Source organism: Schistocerca serialis, chromosome 3 (assembly GCF_023864345.2).
Source record: "Schistocerca serialis cubense isolate TAMUIC-IGC-003099 chromosome 3, iqSchSeri2.2, whole genome shotgun sequence".
In the NCBI taxonomy this organism is placed as follows: Eukaryota; Metazoa; Arthropoda; class Insecta; order Orthoptera; family Acrididae; genus Schistocerca; species Schistocerca serialis.
This window is the reverse complement of record NC_064640.1, coordinates 220044258-220065953: the sequence shown is the minus strand read 5'-3', so window position 1 is coordinate 220065953 and position 21696 is coordinate 220044258. Positions and strand designations below refer to the sequence as shown.

The 21696-nt window shown below is 46.2% G+C and overlaps 1 protein-coding gene across 1 annotated transcript in view; it reads right to left on the bottom strand.

The window, feature by feature from the left end:
* LOC126470755 (proline-rich protein 2-like) overlaps positions 1–21114 on the bottom strand; it is a 67010-nt gene extending 45896 nt beyond the window's left edge. The window contains exons 1-2 of the mRNA XM_050098762.1: positions 21042–21114; positions 17536–17921 (exon numbers count right to left, since the gene is read on the bottom strand). Coding sequence (XP_049954719.1) covers positions 17536–17921; positions 21042–21114 — 459 coding nt within the window. The remainder of the gene's footprint in view (positions 1–17535; positions 17922–21041) is intronic.
* Between the last annotated feature and the right edge of the window lie 582 nt (positions 21115–21696).

Sequence of the window (21696 nt, the reverse complement as noted above, 5' to 3'; positions counted from 1 at the left end):
GTCCCTCGTTGTCTAACCGAACACCATAAAGAGCAAAGGAGAACCATCTGTGCGGAATTGCTTGCTCGTCATGTGGCTGAGGGTGACAATTTCTTGTCAAAGATTGTTGCAGGCGATGAAACATGGGTTCATCACTTCGAACCTGAAACAAACCGGCAATCAATGGAGTGGCGCCACACCCACTCCCCTACCAAGAAAAAGTTTAAAGCCATACCCTCAGCCGGTAAAGTCATGGTTACAGTTTTCTGGGACGCTGAAGGGGGTTATTCTGTTCGATGTCCTTCCCCATGGTCAAACGATCAACTCTGAAGTGTATTGTGCTACTCTTCAGAAATTGAAGAAACGACTTCAGCGTGTTCGTAGGCACAAAAATCTGAACGAACTTCTCCTTCTTCATGACAACGCAAGACCTCACACAAGTCTTCGCACCCGAGAGGAGCTCACAAAACTTCGGTGGACTGTTCTTCCTCATGCACCCTACAGCCCCGATCTCGCACCGACGGATTTCCATATGTTTGGCCCAATGAAGGACGCAATCCGTGGGAGGCACTACGCGGATGATGAAGAAGTTATTGATGCAGTACGACGTTGGCTCCGACATCGACCAGTGGAATGGTACCGTGCAGGCATGCAGGCCCTCATTTCAAGGTGGCGTAAGGCTGTAGCATTGAATGGAGATTACGTTGAAAAATAGTGTTGTGTAGCTAAAAGATTCGGGAATAACCTGGTGTATTTCAATGCTGAATAAAACAACCCCTGTTTCGGAAAAAAAATGTGTTGCATTACTTATTGAACTGCCCTCGTATGTGTTGTTGAAGTAAGAGCAGCCTGCAAGGTGTGTGATCGCATGGAGACCAGCAGTCACTACTTCCTTTAAGGAAGTCAGCGTCCCCAAAAGACGTAGTAACTGTAAGGTATTGGAGATATTAGGTCATAGTCTAGTTGTAATTTTCTGCATACCAAGCTTACACAATTGGCAGTTACATTGCAGACCTATGCAACGAAATTAAAGTGCACAAAACCTAGTTTGTTGTGAAGTTGTGCATTTCAATAATGTGATATTATCTTGAAATGATTCCCATTTCATCTTTGTACACATTGTTGGCCTTAATCATATGTGCAAATATTGTTGGGTAAACAATGAGGGTGTAAAAGTCTGATACTATTTTACAGCATTGCATTTGTGTACAAGTCTTAGTTTAAGTGTTTTACACCATTGATATTGCTGCAAAAGTTAAGTCGTTTCTATTGGGTTTTTTGACTTATATTGTTTATTGATCTCTTAACTTATATTTACTTATGTTTGCTTGGTGTTTGCCGTGTTTTCTGCGGTCTGCTGGTGTTCCAGTTTTCTACGAGTTGGGGTGTGTGGGAGCGGCACCACGTTCCGCTTCGGTGCACAGAAGCTGTGACGTGTCGTCTAATGGGAAGTGACTTACGGTTGGGGCCCGGCGTTTAGGTGTTGTATTGGACGCCTGGTTGCTCCTTCGGGCATTTTAAGCTAAGTCACCTTTTGCCCAAGGCAGCCTGGCGTCACGGCCCATTTCATAAACATTTAACATCTCTCATGTATATTTAAAAAAAAAATTACTTGTCAATGAATTATATTAAGTGTAATGTGTTGTGCTGGTTGTGTTATTTCTAAAAAAAAATTTTATCTGAGCCATCATTTTAAATTACTTCAGATTGTAATTTATTGTTCGTTAAGTAATTCTAATTTGCTGCTTGCTTGAGAAGGAAGCTATTTGTCATTTTGGATATTGTTTTTAAGACGGCCACACGTTGATTGTGTGTTAGCTGTTCTATAAATGTGGTCTCGAATAAATTGTTAATTTATTGATCAGCTAGTTGTTGTGTTTAAGGAGTGACATTATAGGGGCCTTGACCTTCCATGCTAATCCCGACTTCCTAAGTCACAGTGACCACGTGTCGTATGTCTCCATCATCACCGTCGACCACCAGAGGGTGTGGCACTAAAGGGGTGTTTGGAAGCTGAATGTGGCTCTACGGAGACTCCTCGCTATCGGCAGCTTATCGGGGTGACTTGGGATTCACGATGCCGCCGTCGTGGCGCCTACCCGTCTACGTTGTCGTGGTGGCTGTCCTGCGCAAAACCTGCCCTCTGCCGGGACTTGATGGTGTAGGCAGACACTCGGCAGCTTGGAGGAGGCGATCCTTGGACTTTTATTACAGAGTGTTGAGGGACTGCTCTAAGATTCCGTTTTCGACCGAACGATGTACAATAGTGAACAGCGTCAAAGCATATATCACAGCCCACACGGTTCCCCACCTTGAAGGGACGGTGGTTCAAGCCCACACCTGTGACCTTATGACTTTGGAAGCTCCGTCGATGTACCAACCTCTAGTCGACAAGCGACGACGGCGCTGGGCACTGTTCCGCACCATCACTGATGACGAAGACAGGCAACACGACACCCAGTGCGGCCTTGGACGCGCTTTTCACGTCATTATGCTAGGATGCACGCCTACCATCCTCATTCACCGGTTGTTACCGAAGAAGTCTCCCAGCTCACGTCGGCGCGATATCGGAGGACGTGGTAATGGAATTGGAGGTACCAGTCACAGAAGACGAAGTCCTCGATGCTATCTATGCGGGAGTTGCTAACAGGTCACCTGGCCCTGACGGAATCCTCCTCGAATTTATCGTGCTCTCCGACATCTCTTAGCGAACACGTGGACTATTATCTGCCGAGAACTGGTGTCCCCTGCGGTGAGGATTCCCAATGTCTTTCCAGAGGGCCTCGTTGCAAGGTACGCGCTATGCCAACACCCATGTAGCGTCGCAGATCCCTCAGTGGCACAAACTCTTCCAGTACCGCACACCCTATCTCGCCACATGTTAGCTTCGATGGGATGATCTTCAAAGTCTGCTATGAGTCCCTCATCCTTCCTCAGGTTCGAGGGGATGTGGGTTTTTACCATGTTCCGGATAAAGCTCGGGACCTTCTTGTTAGCTCACAGTCGATGATGTGTTAGCGTTGCCCGGTGTGCCTCACCAGCTTACAGCTTGATGCATATGCCCCGCCTCGTTGGCCCCTTAGGTGACGGTGTCAGACACCCTAGCGCCCTTCTATCACATCGGGCTCTTTTTCTGTAGTATTGCTATCTTTCTGCCTCTTTGCCGCCTATGCGCTTGTTGTCGACGAAGGCGGCTTATACTGAAATGCAACTGGTCCGCCCCCCAGTGTGACAGAACAGAAGTACCCTCACTGCAGGTGGCTCTATATATAGCGGGCAGTGGACGCCCCTTTTCTTGACACTACTGCACGCTCTGCGTGGTATGTTACCGTCAACGTGAAACAACCCAATCTCGTCTCCATCAGGTACACCTAGCCGACTCTCGGCTTTGCGCCACGTGCGGGATGCCGGACACGGATGATCATCGCATCTTTCATGTCCCGGCAATAGTTGTCTGGCACCTGCTGCCGGCCGGTGTGGCTGTGCGGTTCTAGGCGCTTCAGTCTGGAACCGCGTGACCGCTACGGTCACGTGACCGCGTGACCGCTACACATCCATGCCTCGGGCATGGATGTGCGTGATGTCCTTAGGTTAGTTAGGTTTAAGTAGTTCTAAGTTCTAGGGGACTGATGACCACAGATGTTAAGTCCCATAGTAGTCAGAGCCATTTTTTGGCACCTGCTCCAGCGAATTCTGCCCTTCCACACAAGTGACGCTCCTGACCGAATAACACCGAATGTGATATTGTTCCCAGATGACGTGTACTACCCGCAGACGAAGACTCACTCTGTGAATTGGTTCCGTGACCTTGTAGTTTGAATTTTTTTGCAACTGATGAGGAGAGTATTCTCGATTTTTGGACTTACGTGAACGAACGACATTGCTCCATTGTCCGTAATCCGAAATAAAGCCAATACTTTGCCTACTTCCTTTGAAGTGCTTTCTACGACCCGCCAAGTAGTTGGAATGTCCCTGCAATGAGCAGTTGATCTGATCTGATGCACTATTTTTGGATTTTTCATACTATGATTCCCAACGGTATTCCCCTTTCTTCTCGAGAAGACCTGCCTAGATTTCTCACGGCTACAGGCGGCTTCACGGACTTCACTCCACAAGGTTTTTAATAAAAAAAGAAAAAAAAAAAGGAAACAATTTTAAAATAAATCAAACACAATGAGATTACTCGAAGAAAAAAAGCTGCTTTTCTGTTACGTACATGTGATACCCCTCGCCCCCACCCATCTCCTCACGCTTTTTTTCTTAGTTTAGATAGAGTCATTGGGATTTACGTAATTTGGAGACCACGTCTGAAGCGGCGCGGATTTTAAGGGTCAAAGTGGCTGTATCAAATATTCATTTCTGAGTGGCTTCCTTTATAATCAGGAAGTGAGGGATAAAGAAATTTAAAAAATAAAAACAACAGAAGATAAAATTGAAAAATTAAATAAAAAGATTTAGTGTCTAAAAAAAAAAAAAAAAGCTGGAGATCCCGGGTTCGAGTCCCGGTCCAGCACACATTTTCACCAGTCGCAACCAATTTCCTCCTTAAGTCCCGATGCAGCTGACATCATCAGTGCCTTCCCTTTCTTCCCTTTCCTTTCCTTTCATTTCCTTTCCTTTCCTTTCCTTTCCTTTCCTTTCCTTTCCTTTCCATTCCTACAACCCCTTCCACTTTCAGTTTACGTTATATGTATCACAGCTGCGAAGGAACAGACATCACGCATTGGTATAAGTGGGATGAGAAGTTCCGCCTTATGCAAGACACCGTTTTTTGTGTTGTTTCACCCATATACGTTTCAGCACTTTTGTACTATTATCAGTGGGTATAGTTTTTATTTTTAACTGTAAAATTGGTGTTACATATTAACATTCGTGTTGCTTACAACATTATGTAAAAGTTCCATTTATAGCTTAATTGCCGAAAAGTGGATGTAAGCTTTAGTTAACGTACCTCACATGATGTTATTGTCCATATACACTCCTGGAAATGGAAAAAAGAACACATTGACACCGGTGTGTCAGACCCACCATACTTGCTCCGGACACTGCGAGAGGGCTGTACAAGCAATGATCACACGCACGGCACAGCGGACACACCAGGAACCGCGGTGTTGGCCGTCGAATGGCGCTAGCTGCGCAGCATTTGTGCACCGCCGCCGTCAGTGTCAGCCAGTTTGCCGTGGCATACGGAGCTCCATCGCAGTCTTTAACACTGGTAGCATGCCGCGACAGCGTGGACGTGAACCGTATGTGCAGTTGACGGACTTTGAGCGAGGGCGTATAGTGGGCATGCGGGAGGCCGGGTCGACGTACCGCCGAATTGCGCAACACGTGGGGCGTGAGGTCTCCACAGTACATCGATGTTGTCGCCAGTGGTCGGCGGAAGGTGCACGTGCCCGTCGACCTGGGACCGGACCGCAGCGACGCACGGATGCACGCCAAGACCGTAGGATCCTACGCAGTGCCGTAGGGGACCGCACCGCCACTTCCCAGCAAACTAGGGACACTGTTGCTCCTGGGGTATCGGCGAGGACCATTCGCAACCGTCTCCATGAAGCTGGGCTACGGTCCCGCACACCGTTAGGCCGTCTTCCGCTCACGCCCCAACATCGTGCAGCCCGCCTCCAGTGGTGTCGCGACAGGCGTGAATGGAGGGACGAATGGAGACGTGTCGTCTTCAGCGATGAGAGTCGCTTCTGCCTTGGTGCCAATGATGGTCGTATGCGTGTTTGGCGCCGTGCAGGTGAGCGCCACAATCAGGACTGCATACGACCGAGGCACACAGGGCCAACACCCGGCATCATGGTGTGGGGAGCGATCTCCTACACTGGCCGTACACCACTGGTGATCGTCGAGGGGACACTGAATAGTCCACGGTACATCCAAACCGTCGTCGAACCCATCGTTCTACCATTCCTAGACCGGCAAGGGAACTTGCTGTTCCAACAGGACAATGCACGTCCGCATGTATCCCGTGCCACCCAACGTGCTCTAGAAGGTGTAAGTCAACTACCCTGGCCAGCAAGATCTCCGGATCTGTCCCCCATTGAGCATGTTTGGGACTGGATGAAGCGTCGTCTCACGCGGTCTGCACGTCCAGCACGAACGCTGGTCCAACTGAGGCGCCAGGTGGAAACGGCATGGGAAGCCGTTCCACAGGACTACATCCAGCATCTCTACGATCGTCTCTATGGGAGAATAGCAGCCTGCATTGCTGCGAAAGGTGGATATACACTGTACTAGTGCCGACATTGTGCATGCTCTGTTGCCTGTGTCTATGTGCCTGTGGTTCTGTCAGTGTGATCATGTGATGTATCTGACCCCAGGAATGTGTCAATAAAGTTTCCCCTTCCTGGGACAATGAATTCACGGTGTTCTTATTTCAATTTCCAGGAGTGTATTTAGGTAGCTATTCTGCTACACAATACACAACTTGTCATATGCAAACAGCAAAACGTAATTTATTTTTCTGTTTGTTATGCATTTACGAACGGAAATGAGCCTGTATCACGTTTTTTGTGTGTAACTTACAGTTATGAAGTTGTGGTGCTTTCTCCTGTGTTGTTGGCGAAGTAAATAGGCTTACTTCTTAACCTATGGTCGCTTGGCACTGCACTTTTTTCGATTTCTCAAAACATAGGCGGAGTTTTCGCTGCCATTACGTGTTGTGGCTGTGTGGAGTTCATTTGTTTCGTAGCGTGTTTTGCTGGGTGAGGCGCGCGAGCTTGAATTGTATTTGGCGCCAGTGGTGTATGGTTTGTGTGGGTTTGCGTGTGTGTGTTCAGTAGTGTCGCAGAGAGAGAGATAGATAGAGAGAGAGAGAGAGAGAGAGAGAGAGAGAGATGGATAGAGAGAGAAAGATATAGATAGAGAGAGAGAGAGAGAGATAGAGAGAGAGAGAGGGAGAGGTAGAATGATTTTTATTTTTATTTATTTATTTATTTGGTTTTTTTTCGTGACTAGTTTTATTGTGGGTGTTATTTGTATAGTTCTTCTATTGTGGCGAAGAGGGTTTCGTTGCACAGTGATGTGTATTCATTGAGTACTTTCTTTCCTTGGGCTACTGATTCTTGAATGTGATAGTTTTCTTCTTTAGTTAATTTTTGGTATAGGCTGCTACTAGTTTGTAGGATATGTAAGTCAGTTTCAATGTTTGTGGGGTGCTGATTGTGTGCTACCAGGGGGTCGTATTGACATTCTGTCGCGCTGACCACTCAGCTACCGTGGGCGGACGTTGGTTTCCGTCAAGCTGGACATATGAGCGACCCCTTTTCTTGAGTACCTTCATGGCATTGTTGTTAGCAGTGACTGAAATATTTATTGCCTGACTCCAATGGGCTTGACGACACTCGAGCTCCTGTCGTAAATATTACGAATGTTTAGTAATGGTGTGGCTTTTTTCTAATAATCGGCATATTTATTTTATCCCTTAGAATTTATCTAGTGTGGTGGTGGTGGTGGTGGTGGTTAGTGTTTAACGTCCCGTCGACAACGAAGTCATTAGAGACGGAGCGCAAGCTCGGGTTAGGGAAGGATTGGGAAGGAAATCGGCCGTGCCCTTTCAAAGGAACCATCCCGACATTTGCCTGAAACGATTTAGGGAAGTCACGGAAAACCTAAATCAGGATGGCCGGAGACGGGATTGAACCGTCGTCCTCCCGAATGCGAGTCCAGTGTGCTAACCACTGCGCCACCTCGCTCGGTCTTAGTGCGACATCTTACGTGAAATATCGAACACTCACAGTTGGCAAAGAGTTATTTTGTATTGCACTGGTCCTTTTCATTGCTAATCCCATCTTTTGATGCTAAAATTAGCGCAATATGAAAGTGTATTGACTTTGATTTTAACACTAACCTGCTGGGTGATTTGTTTGAATAACCTGATTAAGGCATGGTCAATGGAGAAGTTAGTGAAAAGCAAGATTTTCTTGAAGAACTTTATATTGTCTATACAAATGACGGTGTGTAAAACCAAACTTTGAAACAGCAAATGAGGAAATCGAGGAATCAGAAAAAGAATCGCTAGGCGACCGTAGAAGAAACCAGAAGATTCTTTACTTATTTCGTATGTAAAATACTAGTGGAGGTATAATAATTATAACACACTGAAGAGCCAAAGAAACTGGTATACCTGCCTAGTATCGTGTAGGGCCCCGCGAACACGCGGAAGTGCCGCAACAAGACGTGCCATGTACTCGACTAATGTCTGAAGTAGTGCTAGGGGTAACTGACTCCATGAATCCTGAAAGGCCATCTATAAATTCGTAAGAGTACGAAAGGGTGAAGATCTCTTCTGAACGGCAGGTTGCAAGCCATCAGAGATATTCTCAATAATATTCATGTCTGGGGAGATTAATGGCCAGCGGAAGTGTTTAAACTCAGAAGAGTGTTCCTGGAGCCACTCTGTAACAATTCTGCAGGTGTGCGGTATGGCATTGTCCTGCTGGAATTGTCCAAGTCCGTCGGAATGCACAACGGACATGAATGGATGCAGGTGATCAGGCAGGTTGATTGTGTGTGAATTCCTAAGGGATCAAATTGCTGAGGTCATCGGTCCCTAGACTTATACACTACTTAAACTCGACCTCCGGCGAGAGGTGATCAGACAGGATTTTACGTACGTTTCACCTGTCAGAGTCACACCTAGTCGTATCACGGGTCCCACATCACTCCAACTGCACACCTCCCACACCAATACAGAGCCTCCACCAGCTTGAACAGTCCCCTGCTAACATGCAGGGTCCATGGATTCATGAGGTTGTCTCGATAGCCGTACACGTCCATCCGCTCTATACCATCTGAAATGGGACCAGACAATATGTTTCCAGTCATCAAAAGTCCAATGTCGGTGCTGACGGGCCTAGGCGAGGCGTAAATCTTTGTGACGCGCAGTCATCAAGGGTACACGATTGGGCCTTGGGCTACAAAAGCCCATATCGATGCTGTTTCGTTGAATGGTTAGCACGCTGACGCTTGTTGATGGCCGAGCATTGAAATTTGCAGCAATTTGCGGGCGGCTTCCATATCTGTCACGTTAAACGATTCTCTTCAGTCGCCGTCGGTCTCGTTCTTGTAGGATCTTTCTGCGGCCGCAGTGATATCGGAGATTTGATATTTTACCGGATTCCTAATATTTACGGTACACTCATGAAATGATCGTACGGGAAAATCCCCAGTTCATCGCTGCCTCGGAGATACTGTGTCCCATCGCTCGTGCGCCAAGTATAACACCACGTTCAAACTCACTTAAATATTGACAACCTGCCATTGTAGCAGCAGTAACCGATCTAACAACTGCGGCAGACACTTGTTCTCTTATATAGGCGTTGCCGACCGCAGAGCCATATTCTGCCTGTTTTCACATCTCTGTATTTGAATACGCATGCCTATGCGAATTTCTTTGGCGCTTCATTACAACTTGTAATCAGTGCCTAACAAATTACAACTACTTTTCCAATAACATTTTGGGCAGTAAAATTGCCATTATATGGTATATAACAAGACCTTTTGTGCTTGTTTTGTATGTTGCATACCACTGGAGATCTAATAACTGTAATTAACTAGTGCGTATCCTAAAAAATTAAGACTTCCTCTGAATAAAATCTGGATAGTAAAATTTACGACGCTGTAGTAGCAATGTAACGTTTTTCCCCCTGTAGCGCTCTAGCGATAATTCGTGATACATCTTAGACAAGAAAACCAAATAATTCTTGTTCTGTAACAGCTTCGTGTGATGATAGCAGTCCTGAGACTGGTTTGATGCAGCTCTCCATGCTACTCTATCCCGTGCAAGCTTCTTTATCTCCCAGTACCTACTCCAACCTACATCCTTCTGAATCTGCTTAGTGTATTCATCTCTTGGTCTCCCTCTACGATTTTTACCCTCCACACTGCCCTCCAATGCTAAATTTGTGATCCCTTGATGCCTCAGAGCATACCCTACCAACCGGTCCACTCTTCTTGTCAAGTTGTGCCACAGACTCCTCTTCTCCCCAATTCTATTCAGTACCTCCTCATTAGTTATGTGATCTACCCACCTAATCTTCAGCATTCTTCTGTAGCACCACATTTCGAAAGCTTCTGTTCTCTTCTTGTAAAAACTATTTATCGTCCAAGTTTCACTTACGTACATGGCTACACTCCATATAAATACTTCCAGAAATGAATTCCTGACACTTAAATCTATACTCGATGTTAACAAATTCCTCTTCTTCGGAAACGCTTTCCTTGCCATTGCTAGTCTACATTTTATATCCTCCCTACTTCGACCATCATCAGTTATTTTGCTCCCCAAATAGCAAAACTCCTTTACTACTTTAAGTGTCTCATTTCCTAATCTAATTCCCTCAGCATCACACGACTTAATTCGACTACTTTCCATTATCCTCGTTTTGCTTTCATTGATGTTCATCTTATATCCTACTTTCAAGACACTGTCCATTCCGTTCAACTGCTCTTCCGAGTCCTTTGCTGTCTCTGACAGAATTACAATGTCATCAGCGAACCTCAACGTTTTTATTTCTTCTCCATGGATTTTAATATCTACTCATAGTTTTTCTTTTGTTTCCTTTACTGCTTACTCAATATACAGATTGAATAACATTGGGGACAGGCTACAACCCTGTCTCACTCCTTTCCCAACCACTGCTTCCCTTTCATGCCCCTCGACTTATAACTGCCATCTGGTCTCTGTACGAATTGTAAATAGCCTTTCGCTCCCTGTATTTTACCCCTGCCACCTTTAGAATTTGAAAGAGAGTATTCCAGTCAACACTGTCGAAAACTTTCTTTAAGTCTACAAATGCTAGAAACGTAAGTTTGCCTTTTCTTAATCTATTTTCTAAGATAAGTCGTAGGGTCAGTATTGTCTCACGTGTTCCAACATTTCTGCGGAATCCAAACTGATCTTCCCCGAGGTCGGCTTCTACCAGTTTTTCCATTCGTCTGTAAAGAATTCGCGTTAGTATTTTGCAGCTGTGACTTATTAAACTGATAGTTCTGCAATTTTCACACCTGTCAACACCTGCTTTCTTTGGGATGGGAATTATTATATTCTTCTTGAAGTCTGAGGGTATTTCGCCTGTGTCATACATCTTGCTCACCAGATAGTAGAGTTTTGTCAGGACTGGCTCTCCCAAGGCCGTCAGTAGTTCCAGTGGAATGTTGTCTACTCCCGGGGCCTTGTTTCCACTTAGGTCTTTCAGTGCTCTGTCAAACTCTTCACGCAGTATCGTATCTCCCATTTCATATTCATCTACATCCTCTTCCATTTCCATAATATTGTCCTCAAGTACATCGCCCTTGTATATACCCTCTATATACTCCTTCCACCTTTCTGCTTTCCCTTCTTTGCTTAGAACTGGGTTACCATCTGAGCTCTTGATATTCATACAGGTGGATCTCTTTTCTCCAAAGGTCTCTTTAATTTTCCTGTAGGCAGTATCTATCTTACCCCTAGTGAGATAAGCCTCTACATCCTTACATTTGTCCTCTAGCCATGCCTGCTTAGCCATTTTGCACTTCCTATCGATCTCATCTTTGAGACGTTTGTATTCCTTTTTGCCTGCTTCATTTACTGCGTTTTTATATTTTCTCCTTTCATCAATTAAATTGAATATTTCTTCTGTTACCCAAGGATTTCTACTAGCCGTCGTCTTTTTACCTACTTGATCCTCTGCTGCCTTCAGTACTTCATCCCTCAGAGCTACCCATTCTTCTTCTACTGTATTTCTTTCCCCCATTGTTGTCAATTGTTCCCTTATGCTCTCCCTGAAACTCTGTGCAACCTCTGGTTTACTCAGTTTATCCAGCTCCCATCTCCTTAAATTCCCACCTTTTTGCAGTTTCTCATACGGAATTAAAAGTCTTTGGTTTTGTGGGACTGCTACTCGCTTTGTCCGCTTTGTGCTGACGGCTGGGAATGCATGTTGGCCGGTGCTCTTCCTGCCTCTCTCGTCCCTCACTCTGTCTGACGGCTCGGCGCTCCCGATAAGTTTCGCTGAACGTCCTTGGCATAGTTTATCGTAATTCACAGAATTCGGCCGCTTAGTTGGTTTATGCCTTCCGCCTAGCGAGCTGCCAGATTTTGATAACAGCGCCGTGCATTCTGGCGCTTCCTGCTTCCATGAATGCAGCTGTTCATCTGCTGACGACGAAGGGAATACTTCCACAGTCGATTTATGGTACGCAGGGTTCGTAACACTGATCAACTGCGAGACCGCTATACACCAATATGTATCGTTTTAAACTTTTTATTTTGCTTCCAAATAATATGCGAAGATAAATTTTGATAGTATTTTATTTTAATAACTTAAGCACTAAGAAATGCTAACCGCCTTAATTTTTCAACCAATATTTGGGCAACATGATCATTGCTCAAGACACTACCCGCTGCAGTTGAATTATTTGTTCCATTTACACAACAAGGAAAGTTATATTTTAACGTCTCTCTATAACATTAAAATAAAAATGTTTGACCACTGCCTACTTATTCCGTGCATACACTGAAGTCTGGAGACTAAGGAATCCACTGTTACAGATTTTTAACATGGCTAATGGAAAGCAAAATTGCTGATATCCCACAGATTCTGGACATGACTTCTGCATCTACATGACCACTCTGCATTTCACACTACACTGCCTGGCTGTGGGTTCTTCGAACTACCTTCACACTATTTGTCTATTGTTACACATTTTAACAGCGCGTAGGGAAAAGGAACACTTCAATCATTCCATACGAGACTTTATCATTGTAATTAACTAGCCCATAAACTAGAAATTATGACTTACATTGCATAAAATACTAAATACTAAAATTTTCGACGGTTTAGTAACAATGTAACATTTTCCCCATTTAGTTTTCTAGGATTAAGCTGTTCGTAATTGTAATTCCTAGGTATTTAGTTGAACTGACAGCATTTAGATCTGTGCGATTTATCGTATAAGAAATTCAACGGATTTCTTTTAGTACTCATGTGGATGACATCACACTTTTCATTATTCAGAGACAAATGACAGTTTTCGCATCATACAGATATCATATCTAAATCATTTTGCAATTGTTTTGATCTTCTGATCACTTTACTAGGTGGTAAATGATAGCATCACCTAAAAACAATCAAATACGTCTGCTCAGATTGTTTCCTAAATTGTTATTATAGCTTAGGAACCGCACAGGGTCTATAATGCTTTCTTGTGGAAGCGTAGAATATCTCAAAATGGGCTCACGTCGGGACGTTCACTCAACTTATAAAAATTAGAGCTCTGAATAGAACAAAATTCCGCAATACGCTCGATAGTTCTGTTCCACACTAAAACATCGCCTTATCAATGTCGTCCTTACTGACTGAGGCAGGAAACCCAACACTACGACACTCTGCAAAAGAGAATGAGATCACTGGCCTGTCTGTATGGATTAAACATTAAAGCGCTCTTGAAAACTTTACACAAATGCTTTGGAACACTATAGAGTAGTAGACAAAGATACTGCATACATTGTGTCTGTTCTCTAAAACAGTGAAAGGAACGTAAGAAAGACTTGCAAAAACAGTACTAAATGAGCTAGATTATAACCAACATTAATCAAACGAATAGCGGCCAGATTTTAAGTGTGTCCTGGTTGTCCGATTGTTTCGCCCAGTGGCTTGCGTTGTTTGGTCTGAGGGTATATCACCACACTACTTTGAAACAGCTTTGTTAACGATGTAAAAAAAATCTGCTTCGACAATATTGTTGCGTAATTACGGAATGAAGCGCTGTAGGCCATAGAATGACAGAACACATAAAATTACTAGTGTGCCAATTTTTAACACTAAAATGTGGTTTAATATAACGTAATTACACTATCTGATCAAGAGTATCGAGACATCCCAAGTAATGCGTATATGACCACTAGGTGTCTCGAGAGGCGAATCATCCAGTATGAAAGGAGGCGGGGAGTACTGTGTTGTCAATAGAGAATCAATAACAGCAGAATGAGTCGATCAGGTAAGCTCAGTGACTTCAAAGAGAACTTGTCATTGGATGTCATCTGAGTAACAAATGCATCATGGGCATTTCAACCCTTCCAGTTCTGCCCAAGTCGGCTGTTGGAGATGTAATTATGAAGTGGAAACCCTAAAGAACACCCATAGGTTAGCAAAGACCAGGCAGACTCAGGTACTGCCTCACAGGGACCATAGAGCACTGCCGATGGTAACTGTAAAAAATCACATGCAATTAACTGAAGGAATCACACATGAGTTCCAAAGTGCCACCAACAGTTCAGCTAGCACAATGACTGTGTGCAGGAAGTTAAAAAGAATGAGGCAAAATGGTTGAGCAGCTCCTGATAAGCCAAGTATTTCTGTAGTCAATGTAAAGCGACGCTTAAGCGGGTGTAAACAGCAACGCCACTGGAAACTGTGTGACTGGAAAAGAGTGATTTGGGGTAATGAATTACGCTATACCATGTGACAATCCGATGAAAGGGTATGGGTTTTGCGAATGCCCGGAGAACGTTACCTGACATCATGTGTAGTGCCAACAGTGAAAGAGGTTACGTTACAGTATATTTTTCGTGGTTATTGCGCTTAAGAAAACGCTGTATGCCGAGAACACGCTCAGTTTAATTAGTCACGGCCGCAAAATACTAACACGGATTCTTTACAGACGAATGGAAAAACTGGTAGAAGCCGACCTCGGGGAAGACCTGTTTGGAATCCGTAGAAACGTTGGAACACGTGAGGCAATACTGACCCTACGACTTACCTTAGAAGGTAGAGCAAGCAAAGGCAAACCTACGGTTCTAGCACTTGTAGACATTGCGAAAGCTTTTGACAAAGTTGACTGGAATATACTCTTTCAAATTCTGAAGGTGGCAGGGTTCAAATACAGGGACGAAAGGCTACTGACAATTTGTACCAGAAACCAGATGGCAGTTATAAGAGTCGAGGGGCACGAAAGGGAGGCAGCGGTTGAGAAGGGAGTGAGACGGGGTTGTAGCCTATCTCCGATGTTATTCAGTCTGTATATTGAGCAAGCAGTAAAGGAAACAAATGAAAAATTGGGAGTAGAAATTAAAATCCATGGAGAAGAAATAAAAACTTTGAGGTTTGCCGACGTCATTGTAGTTCCATCAGAGACAGCAAAAGACCTGGAAAAGCATTTGAACGGAATGGACAGTGTCTTAGAAGGAACATCAACAAAAGCAAAAAGAGGATAATGGAATGTACACTACTGGCCATTAAAATTGCTACACCAAGAAGAAATGCAGATGATAAACGGGTATTCATTGGACAATTATATTATACTAGAACTGACATGTGATTACATTTTCACGGAATTTGGGTGCATAGATCCTGAGAAATCAGTACCCAGAAGAACCACCTCTGACCGTAATAGCGGCCTTGATACGCCTGGGCATTGAGTCAAACAGAGCTTGGATGGCGTGTACAGGTACAGCTGCCCATGGAGCTTCAACACGATACCACATTCATCAAGAGCAGTGACTGGCATATTGTGACGAGGCAGTTGCTCGGCCATCATTGACTAGACGTTTTCAATTGATGAGACATCTGGAGAATGTGCTGGCCAGGGCAGCAGTCGAACATTTTCTGTATCCAGAAAGGCCCTTACAGGACCTGCAACATGCGGTCGTGCATTATCCTGCTGAAATATATGGTTTCGCAGGGATCGCATGAAAGGTAGAGCCACGTGTCGTAACACATCTGAAATGTAACGTCCACTGTTCAAAGTGCCGTCAGTGCGAACAAGAGGTGACTGAGACGTGTAACGAATGCCACCCCATACCATCACGCCGGGTGATAGGCCTGTATGGCGATGACGAATACACGCTTCCGATGTGCGTTCACCGCGAAGTCGCCAAACACGGATGCGACCATCATGATGCTGTAAACAGAACCTGGATTCATCCGAAAAAATGACGTTTTGCCATTCGTGCACCCAGGGTCATCGTTGAGTACATCATCGCAGGCGCTCCTGTATGTGATGCAGCGTCAGGGGTAACCGCAGCCATCGTCTCAAAGCTGATAGTCCATGCTGCTGCAAACGTCGTCGAACTGTTCGTGAATATGGTTGTTGTCTTGCAAAGGTCCCCATCTGTTGACTCAGGGATCTAGACGTGGCTGCACGATCCGTTACAGCCTTGCGGATAAGATTACCTGTCATCTCGACTGCTAGTGATACGTGGCCGTTGGGATCCAGCACGGCGTTCCGTATTACCCTCCTGAGCCCACCGATTCCATATTCTACTAACAGTCATTGGATCTCGACCAACGCTAGCAGCAGAGTCGCGATACGATAAACCGCAATCGCGATAAGCTACAATCCGACCTTTATCAAAGTCGAAACGTGATGGTACGCATTTCTCCTCCTTACACGAGGCATCACAACAACGTTTGACCAGGCAACGCCGGTCAACTGCTGTTTGTGTATAAGAAATCGGTTGGAAAGTTTTCTCATGTCAGCACGTTGTAGGTGTCGCCACCGACGCCAACTTTGTGTGAATGCTCTGAAAAGCTAATCATTTGCATATCACAGCATCTTCTTCCTGTCAGTTAAATTTCGCGTCTGTAGCACGTCATCTTCGTGGTGTAGCAGTTTTAATGGCCAGTAGTGTAGTTAAATTAAATCAGGTGATGCTGAGGCAATTGGATTTGGAAATGAGACACTTAAAGTAGTAGATGAGTTTTACTATTTGGGGAGCAAAATGAATCATGATGGTCGAAGTAGAGAGGATACAACATGTAGACTGGCAATGGCAAGGGAAGCGTTTCTGAAGAAGAGAAATTTGTTAACATCGAGTATAGATAGTTTTGTGGAGGCGTTCGTAGCGACAAACCATTCGCTGTAGAAACGGCTTACGAAGTCACCGCCACACTTTTAATAGCGGGCCGACCGGTCCGCTGGAACAGTGAACAGAAAGATGAAAACCCAAACACTCTGATTAAATAAAAGTCGGTACTTATCTTTACTAACGAAGATACAGAAACACAGTAGTGAACTCCGTGTCTACAGAAATCTGTCTAGTTCGAGTCGGAGCGGCGAGGTCAACGTCGGCTGACGACAAACAACAACTCTGCTGCGATGAACACACAACTGACTTACAAGTACACAATTCGGTGGCGAGTATACAACTGAGCGGCGAATACAGAACTGTCCTAGCGCTCGCGACTCCAGCGCTTAAGAACCAGAAGCCAACGGTAGCGCGCGCAGACTTGCGGCGATTTCCTGTCTCGCTGGCGCTGCTTATGCGGACGGCGTCCGGACTTTGATGCTGCCAACCTTTTGGCAGCGGGCTCGGGTGGCATTACTGGCTAGGATATAACACTCCTCCCCCCCAAATCGCCGCACCGTCGTTGAATAATGACGTGGCGAGCGTCGACGGCGGGGGAGGGGTCTGGCCGCAGGCGTAGCGGACGAGACCGCGGCGGAGACTGTTGTCGGTGGCAGTCCCCGGTCCGCACCCCAGCATTGGCTGCGCGGGGCCTCGGGAAACACCGACTGAAAACCGAGGTCAGGGTGCACGCCTGTGACCACGGGCGCAGCTTCTGGTACTGGACGCGACGGGGCGTCGGGACCCACGAAGAGAGGCAGCGTCTCCTGACGCTGCGTCGACAGCTGCTGAGTGGGCGCCGGACAAGGCGCTGCGGTGTCAGACTCCTTGGGGGCGCCCAAGGAAAGCGGCTGCAGGACAGGCTGCACAGCCACCGCTTGGGAAGGCGGCCCGGCTGAGGGGTCGACGTCCATCAGCTCCGAAGGCGGTGGCGACTGAAGAGGGACCGCAGGCGCCGGAGCGACCACCTGGGGCGCTCCCGGATGAAGCTGCGCGGGAGGCATCAACGGGACGGGCCGTCGGCGTGGTAGCGGCGACGGCTGCTGCTGCTGCCCTGGGGGCGGCAGCGAAGTCGGAAGGCGCGGCTGGAACCCGCCGCGGACCAAATCTGTGGACAAAGAACGAGCGGCAGAATCCGGGCGGCCAGCGCGGCGCAACTGGTTCTGATGCCTCCTGTGCACCCCAGTAGCACCTTGAACAGTATAAAAACCGCGACCCTGGACACTTATCACGGAACCACGTTCCCAACGACGGCGACCGTGATAAACTCTGAAAAAAACGGCGTCGTTGCGCTGAAAACGCGTGCGATGCTCAGAAGCGGCGGGTCGATCCGGGGGGTGCAACAACCGTAGTAGGGTGCGATGACGACGGCCGTGGAGAAGCTCCGAAGGCGAAGGGCCGTCGCGTGGCGTAGTCCGGTACGATGACAGGAACGTGATGAGGGCCTGCTGACGAGAGTGCGTAGCACGAAGGCGGTCCATATGATCCTTGAATGTGCGTACAAAACGTTCCGCTGCACCATTCGATTGAGGGTGGAACGGTGGAGTAAGAACATGGCGAATGCCATTGGCAGAACAAAAACTTTCAAATTCAGCAGAGGTAAATTGTGGATCATTGTCAGACACTAAAACTTCTGGAAGACCCTCAATACAAAAAATTGAAGTCAACGCCTGTATAGTTTGTGCAGACGTTGCAGACTGCATGGGCACAACAAACGGAAAATTACTAAATGCATCTATCACGATGAGCCAACGATAATTCCAATATGGACCAGCGAAATCAATATGTACCCGCTGCCAGGGACCGGCAGGGCGTGCCCACTCAAAATAGCGTTGAGGCGGAGCAGATTGGTGTTCGGCACACGTCGAACAATCTGTAGACATCTGCGTAATCTGCTTATCAATGCCGATCCATGTACAACGACGGCGGGCAAGCTGCTTGGTGCGGACCACTCCCCAATGACCTTGATGCAACAAGTCGAGGACCTTGGATTGGACCACTTGGGGAACCACTACACGAAGCTGGTCATTCTCGGTGCGTAACAGCAAAACTCCGTGCGAAACAGACAACAGATGACGTTGCGGATAATAGCGACGAACCACAGGATCCGATATGTCCTTTGCCTTGGACGGCCAACCACGTTGAACAAAACGTAATAGTAAACTCAGATGAGGATCCGTAGCTGCCTCACGTGCCACCTGACGATAATCAATCGGAAAATCCCGGAGGGATTGATGCTCATCGGCGTCAATCTGATGGCAAGAGTCGTCAGAGGAATCGAAGACATCATCCGCAGCAATCGGCAATCTAGAAAGCGCGTCAGCGTTTGCATGCTGAGCTGTAGGGCGATACAGTATCTCATACTGGTATTGTGATAACAAAAGAGCCCAACGTTGTAGTCTCTGAGCTGTCCGCTGAGGAACTGGTTTAGACGGATGAAACAGTGACGTCAGGGGCTTGTGATCGGTTACTAAATAGAATGGTCTACCATAGAGGTAGTGATGGAATTTTGTGACACCGAACACAATAGCCAACGCTTCCTTGTCCAATTGGCTATAATTACACTGAGCTTTGTTTAGCAATTTAGATGCGAACGCAATAGGACGTTCGGTGTTACCGACTCGGTGAGACAACACAGCACCGAGGCCGAAAGAAGAGGCATCACAAGCCAACACCAGAGGCTTGTTAGGGTCGTAATGGACCAGACAACGATCATTCAATAAAGCCTCTTTAAGCTGCTGAAAGGCTGATTGGCAATCAGCTGACCACACAAACGGAACATTCTTACGGCGGAGACGATGCAACGGTGCAGCAATCTGTGATGCATTAGGTATAAACCTAATATAATATGTCAATTTGCCAAGAACTGCTTGCAATTCATGCAGATTGCGAGGGGCGGGCAAATCACGAATAGCTGCTAAATGTGACTGGGAGGGATGAATGCCTTGAGCATTAATAACATGTCCCAGATACTCCATCTCCGTAAGAAAAAATGAACATTTATCGATGTTGCAACGTAGGCCTGCCTGAGACAACACTGTAAACAAACACTCCAAATTACGGAAATGTTCAGCAGGCGTCCGACCGGACACAACAATATCGTCTAAATAGTTGCAACACGATGGCACATTAGCCAGAAGTTGTGACAAAAAACGCTGAAAAACAGCTGGAGCTGACGCACAACCAAAAGGCAAACGCAGAAAACGGAACAACCCCAACGACGTGTTTATGACAAAATACTGTTGTGATTGCTCGTCGAGGGGCAATTGCAAATATGCTTCACGGAGATCAATTTTGGAAAAGAAACGAGCTTCCCCTAACTTATCCATCAGCTCGTCCGGTCTAGGCAAAGGAAAAGAATCAATGACAGTCTGAGGATTAACTGTCGACTTAAAATCAGCACACAAACGTAACTTGCCAGACGGTTTCTTTATAATAACTAAGGGAGAAGCCCACTGGCTCGCTGAAACGGGTTGAATAACACCGTTGTTTTGCCAACGACGAAGTTCATCTGCTACAGGTGCCCGGAGGGCGTGAGGCACTGGACGAGCACGAAAAAATCGAGGCTGAGCATTATCTTTTAACGTAATATGAGCGGCAAAGTTCGCAGCACAACCTAGTTCGTCTTTAAATATGTCACTGTATTGTTTACACAAATCGGTTATGCTGTCTTGAGGAACAACAACAGAATTAATTTGCAACACATTGTCTTGGATAGACAGGCCAAACAAGTCAAAACAGTCTAATCCGAAAATGTTTACACTGTCTGTAGCGCGGAGCACTGTGAATGAAACTGTTTTTGTATTGCCACGAAATGTGGCTGGCACGCTACATACACCTAACACAGGAATTTGTTCTCCACTATAAGTAGCCAAAGAATGTTTTGCCGCTGAAAGTTTAGGGCGGTCGATAGCCGCATACGTAGCACTATTTATGAGAGTCACAGACGCACCAGTGTCTAATTGAAAATTGAGGGTCTTATCCTGGATGCATAGCTTCACAAATAGTTTATTACACTGTCTCTGGATCGGTGCAGTGGAGGCGGAAGACACAAAATCAGCGCGTTTAGCGCGTGTTCGCTGCTTACGACAACTCGTGGGTTGGGCGGGTGGAACAACAACTCCCGCTTCACTTGCAGTCTGTACATTACTTTTTACAGCGTTTGAATTACGCCGGGGTCGCATAGCAGAGGGCTGGGTGGGTGGCTTATTGCGAACAAGTTTATTACCCACACGAACCGTGGAAGAGTCTTTAAACGCGACCTTCTGGGCGGGCTGGCTTTGAAGAACCTGAATATCCATGGGCTGGGCAACACTAGAATCGTTCCTGCGTTTACGCAAACAAACAGTCTGGATGTGTCCTTTCCTTTGACAAAAGTGACAAACCGCGTTTCTCAACGGGCAACGCTCACGAGGATGAGCAAGAACACACTTAGGGCAAGACTTAACTCTATCATTTTGCACACGCGGCTGACGAATGTGTTTAACATGACGCGGCCGGCTAGTGTTTACAGTCTGACTCTGCCGGTGGGGCCGCGGGCGTGACATAACTTGCTTAGCACAGGCAATTTGAGAAATACATGGCTGATCTAACTCACACTCAGCATAGTCAAAAGTATCTCGGGCTTCAATGATATTCATCACAGTCTCTAATGACGGGTCAGGCAACTTTAAGATAGCAGCACGAATACGAGAATCTGCAATGTTTTGAGTAATAGCGTCTCGAAACATGACATCACTGTAGGAAGCTCCACACACACAATTAAATCGGCACTGACGGGTGAGGCCCCGTAAATCTGTTAACCACTGCTTATTAGATTGATGTGGCAGTTTCTTCAATCTGAAGAACTTGAATCTGGCTGCTGCCACATGAACTCGCGACTC